An 18790-nucleotide genomic window follows, 5' to 3' on the forward strand; every position below is an offset into this window, starting at 1 on the left:
TGGGAAATAAAAGAATGAAAGAACAGAAAACATTGAAAATTCCACAAAATGTATTTACAGATTTGATAGTGGCAAAGGAGGTGCTGGCTTCACTCAAATAGTTGCTAGTGTTCCAATTTGGGATGTCCCAAATTGCACAAATTAAGCACTGAGTATGTGGTACAGTCTACGTGTCAAACATTGGATTAGCTTGCATTGTTAGTTAAGGTCAACGGTATTCTAATCTGGTATGTCTGACGTGTTTTTAAAGCAGCAGATGGTTTGAGGCTTTAGTTAAACTGTAGTTACTCTGGTGCATCTTTAGGTGTGTGTGTTTTTAATACAGAGTAGCAGAGGCGGGTGGAGCAGTAGGACCCAGGGCTGCAGCAGCTGCAGGAAGGCAGAGAGCAGGCAGAAGGGAGGAGCCTGAATATAAACCAAACAACCCTCCACACCCTGCAGTCTCAGGAAGTTCCTCTGCATTCCTGCTATAAACACACACACATACACACACACACACACACACACACACACACACACACAGACAGAATACTGAGAGGAACCACATACTGAGGCTGGGTGAGTATGTGCAGCGAGTGAGAGGGTGTTGTTCCTGGTTTCTTTTCAGGAAAAGTGAACAGATGTTGTTATCTTCGTGTTCATCTGTGCATGTGTTCAAACAGGAGTTTGGAGGAGGTATGCTGTAGGACTGGAGACCAGAACCTCATCATCAACACTCTGAAAGGTGTATTTCCTGACTCATCCTCTCTCTCCCGCTGTATGTCTTTCCCTCACTGTCACTTTCACTGTTTAAACATAACTCAATAACAATTAAGAGGGACGGTACCATTTGCAGTTATGTCGCTCTGTATCTGTGTCAGTCTTATCTTGTGTTTCATGAGTTTCTCTGTATGTCAGTGTAGCATCAAGCACAGTTGCAATGCAGTCAAAACAGAAGTTATTTTATCTGCTGTTAGTGCCGAAGTAACCACTGTTTCCTCTGGAGAAACTGAAACATTGAGTGTAAACTCATATTTGAAGGGTGCAGCAAAGTAACTGAAATGACAGCCGGAGTGCTAATGATAAAGTACAGTTTGCAAATTAATGGAAAATGATGCCTAACATTGCTGCATTTTCAGTCTCTCATGCAAATCTAAGGGCTCCATAACCAGTCTAATGATGTTTAATGTGCAAATGAAGTAAAGGAAAATGAAAACCATAATTGTCAATACCTGTCATACCTGCACCTTTTGCTAACAAAACTGTCATTCATAGCTTGAAGTTCTGACAGTGGCCTAATATCCTGTCCAGACTGACTGTGTCTCAAATCTTCAACAACATTTTCATCTTATTTCTTTTATATTGTAGCATTTACTCACAAAACACGTTTTTTTTTTTACTGTAGAGGTGAAGATTATATTAAACATATGTATATATTATATTGCCAGATTTGTTCAGCTTTTTGGACCACCATGAGTGTGAGACTGTTGTGAGGATGTACTAGGCAGAGCGGTACCTTAAGGTAAATGTTAACATCCTAACATGGTCAAAATTACCATGGTAACGTGTTGCTTGTGATGTAAATAATGTATCATGTTTACCATGGACAAAATCTTAGTTGAGCATGTTAGCATGCTAACATTTATTAATAAGCACTAAACACAAAGTACAGCTGATGGGAATGTCATCAGTTATTTGGTCATAAACCAAAATATTTGACAAAGTAAAAATTTGACCTGATGATGGCGCTAGATTAAAAGTTATTACAATTCATCCTGATCGAGATCCAATAGTTGTTGAGCTATCTGGTGGTGCTGCTAGAGGAAAAGTCATGGAATTAATATAATCATTAGGATTTTCCTCTGGAAACCATGACCATTTTGTGCCAATCCGTCTAATAAATGCTGAGTAAAAACTTTGTAGATGTTAAGTCAGATCACCAAAGTCATTAGGATTTGTCTTCTGGAAAACCGTGAATGTCTGTACCAACTTTCATGGCAATCCAATAGTTGTCAAGATGTTTAACCTCCTGTTAATGCTAGAGCATAGACTGTAGGCTTTATCCTCTGGGAATCATGAATGTATGTATAAAAAAATAGTGGTTGAGATATTTTAATATGGACCAAAGTGGTGGACATACAGACTGACATTACCATTGCTAGACACGTGACAATGGCGTGGCTAAAAAAACAAAAAAACAAGCACTATTTAAATAGTGTAACAAGGAGGAAACCTCACAATTCTTTTTAGTTTCACAAAAGTTAGTGATGATGGAACAGTAAACAAAAGAGCTCAACAAGCACAACACAGCAAACTATAAACTCTTGTTAACATTTCTTCTCAGGCTCACCATGAGTAAGGCAGGTGGTGATGAAATTGGCGGTGGCAGCAGCAGTGAAGGAGCCCATCAGCCGGAGAGTCCCTCAGAGAAGGTCCTGAGCAAACTCAGTGCCACCACTTTGCCTATTGGACACGGCTGGACCAAAGTTAGTTGCCCCTGCTGTGTGTCGGAGCGGGTCGAGCCATTGGTTCTGGTGAAGCTCGGAGAGAAAGTTCGCCCTGAGACGAAAAGGTGGCTCATGAGACTGATTGGAGCTCCTCAGAAAGATGGAGGTGAGGACTGATAACAGTGATGATCTGCAGGAGTCCTGTATAGATCACTTATATGTCTTCACTGATTGCAGCCTTAAATCTTACAGATCAAACATTTATAAGCTTTTCTCTCTCTCATTATGGAAGTCTATTGCGCAGGAGAGGCATTGCGCAAGTCACCTTTACATTTCTATGGATACATTTTACATGTACACAGAAAAACACCAACAAATCCTTGTAGAGCAGAATTAACATTCAAAAGAGAGCACTCAAATGTTTTAATCATCTTAAATCCAGCCCACAACACAGCCTCCATTCCAAAGTCCTCCAAACCCAAGATCTGAGCCCAGAAGAGTCCACTATGTCAGATGGTGCTGAGACTGACTGCCCCCCTTAGACAGTGTCACAACAACACTGCTGTCCAAACAACAATCAGAGTAAACCAATCAAATGCAAATGTAAGGCTGACATAGTGATGTACTTCCTCCTACAATGTAAAACATTCACTGAAATAAGGAATATTTCAACTCTGTAATCTTAGATTTCAAAGAGCTAAATGAGCTCTCAAAAATTAAAAGTACTCCCGGGGGAAGGAGACATATCTTGCTGCCCAATACGTATCAGGATGGCACAACCTGAGGGACAGTGAGTGACACACACAAAATGTTGTAGTATTTAAATAGTTCTCAATTATTTATATTTGTATTCTCTTGCAAGGTTATGTTTTACAAAGAATATGGTCTAGACCTGCTCTACATACAAATGCTCAATTAGATAACTTACATGTTATGAATTGCTATATAAATAAAATTGAGTTGAACTGAATATATTTAATAGCACTGCTCTTCTGTTTATGTTTTTATTTCACGCAGGCTTTGGCATTATAAATTTTTGTTTCCCATATCTCTAAAGCCCAGTGAACTGAATCTCAACATAGCTAAGACAGAATTTATCACCCAATCATGCAGAATTGAGTCAAATCATGCAAAACTGACCTTACCTTTAACTCAAATCCCTACCCCTGCCTGGATGTTTAGATAATATATCACCTACTGAAAAAAAGTTTCATATTTAAAAGAAGCTTAATAGTTTAAGGATGAATTCTCATTTTTGAAGTCTGACACAATTTACAAAATAAGAGTTTCAATACTTCCTCTTTGCTGCACCGTCTCACCCCAGGTGCTGGATTACTGGCCCACCCGGGCAAGGATGCCAGTGGTAACATCATTGTGGTCTCCGCTCCACGCTGTACGTTACTTAGAGCCACTGAAGAGTTGGGACTATGTAAGACTTACTGCAACGAGGACATGGCAGCCTTCTCCTACAACGACAGAGACAACTTTAAAGATTCAGGTACTGCAGTGGACACACACAAACATATCAGTCAAAAAGTAATGTATTTATGTATGTATTGTAATAACTCAAATTAACAAACAAATGAACTAACTGGTGGGGTGTGCAAGTAGGAGAGACATTGGTCATGTCAGAAGTGTGTGGATGAGTGAAAATATGGCAAACCAAACAAAGGACAAAAGCTATGCAGTAGGCCCACTGAGAGAGAGTAAGACAATCCTTTATGCCTTTTAAGAAGCCCAGCCCATATTGACAGGTACGAGTAGGCGACCATCCCAGCTCCACCCATCAGCTAACTCCCAGGATCTGCAAAACAGCTTGTAGAGCAAGACAAACAGGCAGGCAGAGTGGGAGGGGTTGTCACGTTGTTGAAACAAAATATAAGAGAGGGTGTGTATGGTTAGGGTTAGCATTTCCACCACAAAGAGAATGTCTTAATGTTAACTTTACTAGTTGCTCTGTTTAAAGGCCTGTATCTGTTTGGGATGAAACAATTCCCACTTATTTCTTCAGTCTGTTTAGGTTTATCATTTTATTTTGTCCCTCTGATCTAACAGTAACACCCTGTTGCTAAGCTATAAAACGAATACCCAAACAGTCTTGTAGCTGCACACAATACAAAGTTCAGTTCAGTTGTGTTGTGTTTTCCATGGCTTTTGTTCAAAGCCCATAGCCCACTTGATTATACAAATAAAAACCGTTCACTTCAAATCACTTTTTTACCTTTTCTACTGGATTATCAGAAATGACATGGGCAGTATAAGAGTTGTTTTCATTTAAAAGGCAAACTGTAACTATAATCTGTGACAGAAATATGGAATTTGGATCACGTAATCACAAGTGTGCATTTAGTATAAGAGGGTCTCTGTTCAAAGACGGTCTCTGGCGTCATATGTGAATGTCCTTCTTGTCTGATGTCCATTGACTTATGGTCGATGAACTTTGACCTCTTTGATGCGGTAAGGAGTTTTCGTCTATTTTTTTGGTCAGACAGCTTCTGGTATTAATTCAGTCTCTTGTCCAGGGTCCTTACTATTTCACCGGTGTACTGCTGTCACTTTCACTAGAAACTCCCTTTGTACATGAAATAAGTGGTGTCAAAATACAATTATAACTATAGTATGATCTGACCTAAGTTAAAGTTGGTTCTGTCCTGCCAGCTGAGGTCCTGTAATAGCCACTTAATGGACGGATGTTGAATGGATGTTGAAGTGTCCTTGGGCAAAAATCTTTTGCTCAGAATAATCTTTTCTTTAACTCTTGAGAAAACACTAAGATCTCAATAGTATATCTTTTTGAGATCACTCCAATCTGAATTGTTGCTCCTAAAACCCCTTAGGAGAAAGGATGAGATGAAGTGAGATTGAGGTTTTGAGACTTGGGTAAGACAAATGGATACTGAATTGAGATTACAACAGGAGATTGGAAGTCACAGGTGAGATCTCATCATTGTATCTTTTTGAGATCACTCCAATCTGAATTGTTGCTCCTAAAACCCCTTAGGAGAAAGGATGAGGTGAAGAGAGATTGCTACCATGCTAAATATAGATGACACAGTAACATGGTGGCATGTATGATACTGAACATGTGCGTTGTAATTGTCAACATGTTAGCATGCTGATGTAAAATGTAGGTTAAAGCACCATTGTGCCTCAGCACAGCCTCACAGAGCTGCTAGCATGGCTGTAGACTGTCGGGCTTGTTCTTTTAAAAACTGTGTTTTCATTCTTGTGTGTGTTTACATCATGCATCACTGGCTACATGCATGTATCATTCTATCTGTGTCCATCTGTGTCTAATCATGTGTGTGATAGACAACATGGAGATGTTCCTGACCCTGGCGGAGCGGCAGTACATAGTGAAGTATGAGCTGGACGGTATGCGGGCACAGAGAGACCTGAGAGTACCAGGTCTGGCTGACAGCTACACACTGCAACACAGAGACAACATCTGTAAGTGCTCTTACTGTGTTTTCACATCAATATGAGTACGACAGGGTACACACACTGTAAAAACATCCATCGAGATAAATACTTCATTGTTGGATCTATGTGAAGACAACCTACCAGGGAATGGGAGGATTTCAGTTTTTTTTTTGCAATTTGTTACATTTTATAATTTCAATGAATGCCTCTGGACAAAGATGGAAACACAAACGCACACACGCACGCCGCATGCACACACACGCACACACACACACACACACACAAACAAATAACAACAGCTTAAGAATTTGTTAAAGAGGTCATATTATGCTTTCTGGTTTTTCCCTCTCCTTTATTGAGTTATATATCTTTTTTTGTGCATGTAATAGGTTTGCAAAGTGAAAAAACCCAAAGTCCGCCTTAAAGGGAGTTCCCATCTCCCACAGAAAACACTGCTCCTGAAGTGCCTGGAAACAGCTCGATTGTAGTCCAGTTTTTACTTTCTGCATCCCTATATGTAACATTTATCCAGTCTAGGTTGAGCAGCTGGCTTGTTGTCTGTGTTTTGAGAACATGTACGGCTAAACCAAAGCCATGGTTGCCAGCTGAAGCGGCTTTGTTTTGGATCACACTACCTAGCTTGTCAGGTCCTACTCTGTTTCTGATTGGCTAGTTCCTTACCTAGGTACTGCGCATGTGCAGCTCCCAAAAAGTATCTTATACAAGTGAGATGCTTCACTCGGTAGCTAAAACAGAGTCTTCTACACACATGGTGAAAAGAGGTGCTGCAGCCATGTGCATGACAAAGATATGGTATTTCTTGAAAATAAAACCTTGAAAGTCTGTTCTGGGACAACCCCTAAATAAAATAATGAACCTGAAAATTAACATAATATGACCTCTTTAAGACATTTTTTGCAGTGCACTTATCTCATCACATTATAAACTAGGGGTGCAAATCTTCACTGTTCTCACGATTCAATTTGATTTGATTACGAGTACGATTATCCTGTTGACGATTCAATTCGATATCACGATACATCAGGATGCGTCACCTCTAAGGGTGGGAATCTCTATGCAACTCACGATAATGATTATGAGGGCTATTGAGATTGTAAAACAATTAGGATGAAGATTTATTTTTTTCACTGTGTGACTACTTGGTACTTAAAAACAAAGTATTTGTAATGATTCAACTGGGTAGGAGTAATGACATGTAGCTAACGTTACATAGCGTAATTACATTATAACAGCATTATTACTGACCTCATTGCTGCTATTTTATTTCTATAGATTCAGGAATGGGTTGCCCCCACCGCGTTCACTCTGCATTAATAGAGCTGCTCTTTTTTTTGTCTCGTCTAGTGTAGTTACATGGTTGTGTTGTATTGTGTCTTTTCTTTAAGTGGATTATTGTGACCTTGTTTTGAGCACTAAAGACTTTGAGAAAGGGCATTTCGTTCATTTGTGTTCTTGGTATGTGTATGAATGACAATAAACAAACTTGTACTAACTTTCCTGCTCAGCTTCCAGACCGCAGTCTGAAGACGTGATTCTTGCTAGAGCTAACCGCCTTCACTTTTCCAGCGGTTGGAACACAACAGACAGACTGAATTAACGGACACACAAGCCATGTTTCCATCAGCGTTTTTTAATGCGCATTTTGAAGTATCGCATTAAAAAAGGTTGATGGAAATTCGAAATTTCGCAAAAAACATTTACGCTGGCTTGAGGTGATTTTTGCCTTTGTCGAAATGGGAGACACTTTTTCCAAATAAGTTCTGATGTAGCGAACTTGTAACTCACGACTGATCAGCTGTTTCTGCTGTCTGTATCTTGCCCGGTTGTGCAGAGTTCTGCACGCCTGCCGAGAATTTCATGCACCTCATGGCTGGTAACACTCATTTGTGCTGAGAAAAGAGGTGGATGCAAATCTCAGCAGGTAGCCTTCATCATCTGTTCTGCCGAATTATGCATTCACCTGTTAAAGGTCCTATTCAGATACTTTGCTCTGCACACTGATCAAACAAGGTTATCACAGCATATTTTTGCTGAATCTCAATGAATGATAGGCCTACTTCAGCTGCGTGTAATAAAATATTAATGACTCTAAACGTTAACAAAATACATACTTTGAATCATTAATCACCATTGATCCCCACAAAGGATATTATAGCGTTTAAAAGCATTATTTGGCGGTGCATGCAAAACTCTGCATAACACCGGATATTCCCATAAGGTGCGGAGACATGGCTGGTAGCAACTTGCCCGCTTGAAACACATTCTTGAGGACCTCTCTCTGTTTTTCTAAGAAAAATGGCCCTCAGGTTCATGCGACTGGTTTTGTTTCTGGTTTGGAACCCAAACGTCTTGTTTATTACAGCCATGTCTAACGTCAACAACTAATGTAACTACTGCCGCAGCCTGTTTTAGTTGCTCCAAACCAGCTGATGGAAACGCACCCATTTTGCAATTTTATTTCTTCATTTTAGCAACATTTCAAAAGTACGCTTAAAATTCACATGACAATTGGATGGAAACATGGCTACTGTGACCTACACTGTACATTTACTGACAGACTGAAAGTTACTGCTAATCTTTTTCTCTGCCCCTCTCACTTTCACCGTCACTTTCTCCAGCCTGTCACGTAGATGTCCTTTGATGAATGAGGAGAGGACCCTATCCAAGCAATACTGTTGGGTGAAAATCATAAGTTGCGCGATTAGGGGGGACCCGCTTCTGTTATGTGCACACCACAGACAGTCTGGTGCTGCCTTTTTCGTTCTGTCAACATTACATTATCAATTAACATTCTGAAAATCGATTTCTGAAATTTGGGAATTGATAGAGAACCGTACAAGAATCAAATTTTCCCTACCCTTATTTTAGACTCCGATCCAGTATCCATATTTTTCAGCCTTATTGTACTGGATGTATGTGGATTAGTTGTTGTGTAATTGAAAAAAACTGTCCCCCTTTCACCAGTGCCATGTTCTTAAGTCTCTCTGGGTTGGAGAATAGCTTTGATGTCACATGTGTAACGCTGTGTTGTTGCAGGGCAGAAGCTTGGGTCAGCTGGTGTTATTGTGGACATGTTTCCCCTCCACATCCCAGGCAAACTGAAGGATCTCAGTAAAGCCTGGTACTCTGGGAATCAGCTGGCTCAGCCACTGGGTAAGAAATGCAACACACACACACACACACACACACACACACACACACACACACACACATACGCACTACCACATAACTGCTTGTACACACAGACACTAATGCAACTATGGTCACAGTTTTTCATGCATGTGTCACCCCTGTGGGGAGTTAGACTTTACAATAGATGGCTGTGTGGGCAACCTTCTATTTTCTGCCTGTAAGACAAGTGAACAGTGTATGCACTTACACCAGAAACCTTTGTGTACATCTTCATCCAGATTCAGTCAATGGGTATTTTGGAAGCTCTGTGGCTTTCTACTTCAGCTTCCTTGATTTCTACACCTGGTCTCTGCTCCCACCAGCGATACTGGGCTGTCCATCACATACTTTTCAGGTAGGTGTGCAGATTTATCATTAGATTTTGTTACATATACCATGTAAGCTGAGCATCAATCCATCAAAATTAAAACATGTTGCACAATTCCAGTATGCTACGCTCAAATGTTCTTGGCTTTATTTACTTCTGGTAGACAGTAGTAGTGCACTAAGTTCTTCTTGCCCATCACAGGCGAGGTTCAGAAGGACATGGAGTCGGTCTCTGGCTCAGGAGTCACAAGGGTTGAAGATGAATCAGCAGTTGTCAGCGGCCACATGATCCAGGCAGTGTTCAGCATTCTCTGGTCCACGATTTTTATGGAGCTGTGGAAGCGTCGGAGCGCCTCGCTGTCCTACCGCTGGGGGACCCTGAACCTCGCAGAGCGCTTCGCAGAGCCCCGGCCCGGTTTCCATGGCGAGGTCGGGGTCAACCCTGTGACAGGTCGTGTGGAGCCGCTCTTTCCTGAATGGCAGAGGGACCTGCGTATGGCACTGGTGTCAGTCCCAGTGGTGGGGCTGTGCTTAGGTAGAACTTGAATTTTAAAGTTGAATTGAATAAATTCATCAGTGCATGTTACTGAGCTGAAAGGTACCATGATATTCATTAGTTGCTTAATCAACAACTCAAGTAAAATAAGTATAAGAGATGTTTTCCAAAGTCTGCTAACGATAAAACATCATGTAAAGGCCAGCTGCTGACGAAGTGATACAGAAGTTTGTGAAACATGTGAAAGCACTTAGACACAAAGGATGCTCTGCCAATCAAAATTTCAAAACCAGCCTTGCCTTCAGCCTCATGTCTCGTGTCTGTTATGACTCCTCCTGCAGGGTTGGTGGCACTGGGTATGCTTTGTTTCTACTGGGGGGAGGCCCAGGTGCAACAGCTACACAAAGACTGGGACTCCCTGTTGTCTCAGACTTTGCTCTACTTGCCATCAATGCTTCACATTGTCTATACAAACATGTTGGCGACTGCTTACAGGAAGGTGGCACAGTCTCTGACTGAATATGGTGAGTTAGAAAGAATGGATGCCATAGGGAATAAAAATCATACATGTATGAATACAGAGGCAATAATATTTGTCTGATACTAATGATGGTAAGCAATGAAGGATATGTGGCAAAGACTCAGTCATGTTAGGGGAACGGCTTATGGGAGGGAGACAGGGACACAAAGAGAAAAAGAGAAAGTAAAATAGTCATTTGGTCAATCAGGCTATGCAACCTTACCAACAGTACTGTTCATAATGCTTATGATTAGCAATTAATTAATCTTATATTTCCCTTTAGAGAACCACAGAGAGGAGTCTGCCTTCGAGAACCATCTGACAGCCAAAGTCTTAGTGGTCAGTTCCTCCTCTCCTCTCCAACCATGAGTTCTTACATCTTCTTAACCCAGCAGACACTTTTACCAGGCTCTTTTCTTTCTTCCCCAGTTCACCTTCTTCAACTACTTTGCAGTGCTCTTCCACATCGCCTTCTTCAAGCAGGATGTGCCTTTGCTTCGAAAGGTAACAGTTTATCTGTTCCACTCCTTTGAAAAAACAGTAATTTTACCATGCAGATCATATTAAAACACACCTAAGTCAAACTCAACAGAAACTATGAAACTCAGGAAAACCGCCTTTGTTGGCATTTTCACTATTCCAGCAATTACCAACTCTGGTTCTTTTGTTGAAATAAACCCTTAATTCAATGTGTTAGATGAGAAAAGAAACTGCTGTTATATCGCTCCCACTCACAGGGACTAACCTACATGCATGGCCAGACCGGCTGTATAAAAAAAGCTGAGAGAAGCTGGAATAACAACACAGGCAGAGGGAGTTTAACACCATTCCCTGCTCAGAAACCCATTACTCCACTATATCTTTACATCCCAAATATTTATTTGCTGCTATAATAATGTTCATCCCGCGACCCTGTACTCAGGATAAGCGGTTGACGATGGATGGATGGATAATGTTCAGAATCTCATACACAGAGCCTTTAGGAGCTATTATTTGACCTACAACAACTTGTACAGTTGTGTCAATGTTGTTCACACTTTTATTCAATTTTCTGTCCCTAGGTAGCTAGCTAGCTATGTAGGAAAATGATATTGCCACTTTTAATTCAACCTACAAAGCTTTGATTGGTCAATTGTTTCTCGAACCAGTGGAAACAGCTCTCAGAAAGCACAACAATAGGAAGAGATATGGTCAGCAATTCAGAGGTCTGGAACCAGAAAGAGCAGTACTTCTCACAGGACATAAAAAGGCTTCTGAGTGACATTAAATTCTCTTTCTCTGTCTAAAGCGTCTAGCATCATTGCTGATAGTGACACAGCTGGTCAACCAGTTCACAGAGGTGGTCATACCCTACCTGGTGGATCGGTTCATCAGTGCCCCCTATAGGACAGAGAGTGAGGACGATCCAGAGGAGGACAAATTTAGGAACCAGAGCAACCTACCTGCTTTCCCTGTGAGTGTGCAGTATTTAGAAAAGGTGCATATCAAAACAGGTACTAGAATACACTCTGGCTGCGTATGACACAGCATCTTGTTTTTTCACAGGGCCTGTTTGCAGAGTACATCGAGCTCCTGGTGCAGTTTGGGTATTTGAGTCTTTTCTCCTGCGTGTATCCTCTGACGGCTTTGCTGCTGCTCATCAATAACGTAACGGAGATCCGAACGGACGCCTACAAGATCTGCAAACTCTTCCGCAAGCCCTTCTCCCCCCCTGTAGCTAACATGGGCGTGTGGCAGGTCTGCAGAAAGTTACAACGCACAATAGAAGTCAGACGCACAAAGTATGTCACACTCAGCCAGTTATGAATTAACAACTCATGTGATTGTGTTGTGTTGCAGATCGCATTCGAGGTCCTGAGTTTTGCCTCTGTTGTGACCAACTGCTGGCTAATGCTTCTCTCACCACAGTTACAAGAGCTGTTTCAGGGGGTCAGGATGAGCAGCACAAACATTCTGCTGTTGGCTGTTTTAGTGGAGGTAAGGAGGTGGAAGGAGAGGTCACATCCAAATGTAGAATGGGCATTTTCTAAAGAAAATGCACACGAGAGCTGCCAGCTGTTAGCTGTTAGCTGTGGTGCAGCTCCGTCAGCAATTTAAATCCTGTGCCACTACCCACAGGTATAAGAATCTACCACTTGCCACAGATTCAGCAAACATGTCTGTTCAGGTTTCTTCCATTTTGTTAATATGCCCTGAACAGAATTAAAGCCCTAAACCTTTGGATCTAAGACCTTAACCACCAGCCTATGAAGACATACTGTAAGCATAACTTTAATTAGTTAATCAGATGTGTTCAATACACATAAAATGCCCGTATCTCACCAATAGAGGGCACTCAATGACCACAAATGCCTGGCACACCATTGTTATTCTTGTAAATATTTTCTGTGACATCTAGTGCACTGTTGCAGAAGAAAATGAAGACACAGATAGCAACTAATCTTATGAAAGACTTATTTCCATGTAAACAATGATTGCATATAGAAAGACTGACAATATGCAAATTTTAAAGCAAAAGTTCAAAGCTGTGACCTATCAGCTGAGGAGGGAATTGAACCTGTGTCTGGCACCATACATACTGCTTTGAAGACTGATGTTCTACCAACGGAGCTATTGAACTACACTTCTTTCAAGGGATACAATTTGATGTTTTGTTGATAGAAGTGGACCTGCCTTAAAGTAAGCTGTAAGCTTTTAAAGTAGAGTATGTTGGACGAAAGTTGAGATTCTGCTCTCACAGAAACCCATTCATTTTAAAATGCTTAAAAATATTAATATAAAATCAACTGTTACAGATATCAGCAATAAAAGTAATAGCATGCATCTCATGAAGATGTATAGCTCTCACAATAATAATTACATCTGTGTGTTCCTCTGACATCTTTACATCTTTGTGTGCTTGCAGCATGTGCTGATCTTGGTTAAGGTAATTTTGGCATTACTGATCCCTGATGAGCCGAACTGGATCCGAAAAAAGAGAGAGCGTATTGAGTACATCCATGCAGGCCTTGAGACAGCAGGTGAACCCCCAGACATTTCATTATTCAACATTTCAGTGTTGTCCTTCATCTGTGTGACAACTTTCTTTCTCCTCCTCTAGAGGCAGCATTCTGAAGAGTCCTGATGCGTTAAGGGTGATGTTTTATGTTGCCCTGTGCTGAGCTGCTACAACCACAAGATACATTATCAACCTCACGGCCGGGCCACACTACCTGAACCTCAGTGATTTATCAGTAATTCACTCAAATGAAGATGCTGGCATGCATGCTATTCTGTCATCACCACTGAAGCGTGGTGTTGCAGTATCATAAACGGTCACCCACTTTAACTCAAACATCAGAAATAAATGAACTTTCTTAGTCCCACTCAGTCTGCGCTCCAAATCGCCATGATATGTTTAAGATAATGCACCAGGTGAAATGCTGGAAAAGCATTACCCTTAGGCAAGCGCCTGTCCAACAATGTACCAACCCCCACCCCCAGCAATGCCACATGTGCCTATACATGTAACTAAAAATTTTTGAATTTAGAAGTGTTAGCTGTAGTGTCAGGCCTTGCTCGATAGTGCAGCACACCTGACCATTTTAGCTTCGATCAACACCTGCTCCTACACCTAACTAGGTTAATTGGGTAAGTGGAGTACAAGGCTAAGGTTAAGTTAGGATTTGAGGTACTGGTGTACACGAGTATTGTTATGTTACACCTCTCATATCGCACACGGCCGCAGCTACTCTTCATTTAGTATCAGAGTCTTCCCAGTTGTTTCCACCTTCTGTATCCGTTTCAGATTTAAAGCCCTCTAGTGTTTCTCTGGACAGAATCCATTCACTTGTTAACAAGGCTTTCATTGTATTGTATTTATGAAAGGCAAACTCTATGTAGAAACATAAGGCTGGCAGTATCAGCACCGCAGCAGCAATGCTGTCTGTGTGGACACCACACGTGCGTGAGCCGCAGCAGCTCAGCAAGGTAACAGTCATGCACAGGTAATGGTAGGCAGTGTGGCCCAAGCATTAGTGTTGTGTGGGATCTCTAGCAGGGTCCACAATGCATACTGCTGTGCCCCTAATACTCCCCCTTTATACTTTTGAAGCGTTCTGCTGCTTTTACTAAGCATGGTGCTTCTGCAATGCAAGGGTATCCCCCATAAAATTTTTAGCCTTTAACACTTCATTTTCTGTATGCTGGTGAACTTTTCTGTACCAATTTCTGCCTTTTCAACTTGTTGAAAGTCTTTATTTATGTAAAGGGAAAATTTAGGTGGCAGGTGACAATTCAAATATAGAAATGTAATGGAATATCCTTTTGGTTTATGTTATTCTCTCACTTATTGTATACCAAATACATTAACTAGACACTGACAGACAACAGTGGTTATATTGGATTTTATTGATCCAAATTGTTGCTAGGAACAGTTCACTAGTTGCTGGAAATTGGTAGGATCATGTCCATCCCTACCTAATTCTACACCCTTGCTGAAATGTGCACCATTTGAAATGCACAGATTATATAACATGTACACTGCAAGTGCAAAACTAAAATGTGTTTTTCCACAATATTACACAGCGAATGGAATGTAATGGTTATGTGTACAGATACCCTTTTAAAAGGTTATGTTATGATACACAGTGTTGATTCAAATGTAATGAGGGGAACTCTTGTAAAATCACTACAGCTACAGTGCCAGTCAGTACTTAGTAAGGGACAGACAGGACAGATTATTTGACGTTACTGGCCGAGGCAGAAATGTATGACAGAATCACAGCCTTATCTAGCACAGCTTTATTTCCAGAAAATCATCCATTTGTCTATGGCTCAATCAAATTGAGAAAAACAGATAGATTGTAATCCTGTACTTAAATTTGCACTTGTAGTTTCAATGCTCAGCTTACAGTGAAAAGAGTGACACGTTATAGAGGCATGTGAAGAATTTTACAGTGGACTATTAACTGTTCTACAATAATGGATTTATCATCTGTGTGTGTACTAAATTCACTTTCTTATTTGAATTAATTAGTTGAGTCATTTGTAGAAAATGGTGCACTTATACTTTCCATTGATGACCCTGTCCTCTCCTTAAATAATCACTTTAGGGTTATAAGACCATATGACACCTGTAACACGAGATGAGTACAGTAAACTATGTGCCAAGATTTGTTTTTCAATGAAAGTTTTGGGGAGCTACCAAAGAACTGCTGTGTGCTTTGCTATTAGAAATGTATTATTTTTATATGTGTGGGTTTCATTCTCTACTCACTTGTGAGTTTGTTGTGTGTCTCTAAGAATGATTGCTTGAGTTTACCTGGCTGCAACAGCTAATTCACCTTATAGGTACTGATACGTCATACATTTATACGAGTGTTATATTTCACTGTTCACTCTTCACTGCTGGCAGATTGACTTAATTTAATAAATGTGCAGATGAATCCACCGGGGACGTCCACCATTTCATCCATACTTGCTTAACAGTGTATTGTTTACTACTGTATATGTAATTGTTATGAAGAGTTAGAATTTTTTCCAGCCACCAGAAGGCACTATATGCTGTCCATTTTATTCCATGTGCAGCAAGCCCTGGTGGCTGCAGAAGGACTGATTCAATAAAGATGCAGATGGATGGTGAGGCTTCCTCAAGTTACTGCATCTGTAGGTGTGCACACTTGACAATAATCATAAACCTGTGTGTGTGCTCTGTTCTGAAGCGCTGTGATGAGTTAGTAAAGATAAACTTCACGTCAGAAACACAGGTGACGATGTTTGCTGGCTGTCCTGCAATAAAGTCACAGAAAGAAACTGTCTGGTTGTCATGTCTTCTGTTTATACTTATTTGAGTATTTTATTTAATGTTACTTTAGGCTTCTACTCCATTACATGTACTTTTTACTCCAATACAGTTTTTTGACAGCTAACAACTATATAATAGTTTGTAACAGTTCTCTGGCCCACAGTGATTTACTAAATGCATTTTGTTAGAGCTCACATGAACATTTGGCTTATCGTTACGTATCAGAATAGCATCACCTGAGGTATTATAAGCTGAGAAGCACGGTTTGATTAACCCACTATGGGGCTCTGGGACAAAAATGAACTGTGAGCCCATATTGACCCCCAATCTCTGTGCTTTGTGTGCATCCTATCATTTGAGTTGCAGTTGTGCTTTAGTGGTGCACATTTTCAAACAGATGCAATTCACTGACATACAGTGTCCGTGGGGCTTTCGGGGCCACTGGAGGTTTGGAGCCCCAGGTGCCCAGGTTGCGACTCCAGCCTCGTTGAGAAGGGGATATTTAGTTTCTGGTGTGTGGGAGAAACTACACTGTACATCGTCCATGCATGCGTTTTCTATAAAACAGCACACGGCACACATTCATCCTGTTTATTTAATCCATTTTAATAAATAAATACAGAAAATAAGTTCATGGCTCCATAGAGACGTGGTCGTAGTCACAATACAGGTCAGTAGACACAGACACGCTGAGGATAAACAGGCTGCAATCACACAGGGACAAATAATGGGATTGTATCCCTCTTCTGCACAGATTTTATGCTTCCATGGCTGATGAAATGAGTGATAATCAGATTTCACGTGACATCTGCTCCTTTATATAGGCAGAGACCGTTCCATCACAGGTCACAAGTTAAAAATCCAATTTGTTGAAACCATGAAGCTGCAGTGATAAGCTCTGTTTACTGAACTATAGGGGGAAGATGTAGCTTATTGTACAGCTTTGGCCTTCTTTAACTGTTCTTTACACAATTTTAGACTTCTTGTCTCAGCTTCAAAAGAGGAAAAATAAAGTGTGTAAGAGAAAATATAGAAAGACAAAGAGGCATTATATGGTAAATACTACCATACAGAGGGACTCCTCAGCTACATAAACATAAAACTGTCATTTGGTCTATATGACCAACAACAAGTCTATCCATCAGTCCCAGGATACTGCTTGTAAAAGCTACCAGTAGTCATACTGTGTGCAATTCATCATTGAGTGGGTTACCTCAAGGTACTTACAGTTCCACAAGAAAAATGTCTTGTCAGATCATAGACACATGGAGGTATATTGTGATAAACAGTAATAACATGCACAAAGTCCTGTATCTCTTCAGAGTAATTATATCTATGTCACGTCATAAAAAAAAATCAAGGAACTTCTGAACATCCAAAATAAAGCTGTTATGATCAAATAGTATTAACCTGTTAGAATTAAAAAGAACAAGTTCAAAGTACAATGGAAGACCTGCATCCTGATCAATGATCCTATCAATACTATTATACTCTATGTTAAAACAATCCATTATATTAAGACTTTAGGATTTAGAGAACAGAAAATCGTATCATCATCTCAGTCTTAGGCATATATTACATAGTATCATATCATATCTCATATCAAACAGTCTTAGTCTTTCTTTCATCGAGCTTACATTAAGAGTTTTATAAACCAATGAGAGAAGCAGGTTGTGCAAAGGAAAATAGGAAACGGGTGCTACTCTGTAGCAGAAGCTGGTCCAAAGTTTATTCTAACTCACATATTTTAAAATATGAAATCAGAGATCTACTGAGCACTAGACCATTTTGACTTTTAGAGCTTTTTAAAGTCAGAAACAAAATGACACGGTGGCCATGTACTATACAGGATGAAACCCATTTTATCATTGTAGGCACCTTTTAAACAAACAAATATATAGACTATAGCTTATTCAATAAAAACTGTTGCAGTCATTATTTTTATTTCTTGCTGCAATCTTCTTTCTTTAGTCTTCCTCCTTCCTGTAGGTCCAGTATTGTTTCTAAGCTACAGATTGGACACAGTCTAGGCATTGTGATTCTATGGTTGTTTCTGTACACAGCAGCAAATGCATGAGGTTCTACTAATTCTGACTATGTGCTGTACACCACCTCTAGCACAACACAATGTTCATTACATGAGCACAATGCTAGAACTGAGTGTTTGTGGGTATGAAGCTGTACACGTCCCATCCTGTACACTGGGTGTTTGCATGCTGAGGGTCTTGCTCTCTTGCCTCCAGGTCTCTGCAGCAGACAGGCTCAGCAGGGAGCTCAGTGGCTTGCCACTTCACAAGGTTTGTGCTTTGTAGCCAGCCACCTGCCTACTGCTAAACAGCCTGCATGTCCCAAGTGAGCAGCACATCACAGGCAGCACCCAGGCTGGTTTCACTTAAAGCACATGGCAGCAGTTGTACTGAGCCAGGGCAGGATCTTGGGCTTGGTGTGTGTCGGTATGTTTAAGGCCAGAGCTTTCTCACACAGAGGGAACTGAAAGAGTCTCTCACGCAGCTTTATGCTGTGTCGTTTCCCCTGCTCGGCCTTCGGGGCAGCCTCATCCCGGGTGCCCAAAGCATTGTGGGGTTGAGATCTGTCTGTTATGAGGTCAACTCTTCCACCCT

The 18790-nt window shown here is 40.8% G+C and overlaps 1 protein-coding gene and 1 pseudogene across 1 annotated transcript; one reads left to right on the forward strand and one right to left on the reverse strand.

Moving 5' to 3' along the window:
• Positions 1–412: 412 nt before the first annotated feature.
• LOC119884040 lies at positions 413–13508 on the forward strand (annotated as a pseudogene).
• A 4892-nt stretch (positions 13509–18400) lies between these two features.
• LOC119884042 (histone H3.v1-like) lies at positions 18401–18790 on the reverse strand (the record flags this gene model as incomplete). The annotated part of the gene is given in 1 exon segment (XM_038694511.1): positions 18401–18790. A coding segment is annotated over 1 exon segment (233 nt), but the record flags the coding sequence as incomplete, so codon positions are not given.

The sequence above is a fragment of the Micropterus salmoides genome, unplaced genomic scaffold, assembly GCF_014851395.1.
Source record: "Micropterus salmoides isolate LMB-PRFRI ecotype aquatic unplaced genomic scaffold, ASM1485139v1 Ms_hic_scaffold_3107, whole genome shotgun sequence".
In the NCBI taxonomy this organism is placed as follows: domain Eukaryota; kingdom Metazoa; phylum Chordata; class Actinopteri; order Centrarchiformes; family Centrarchidae; genus Micropterus; species Micropterus salmoides.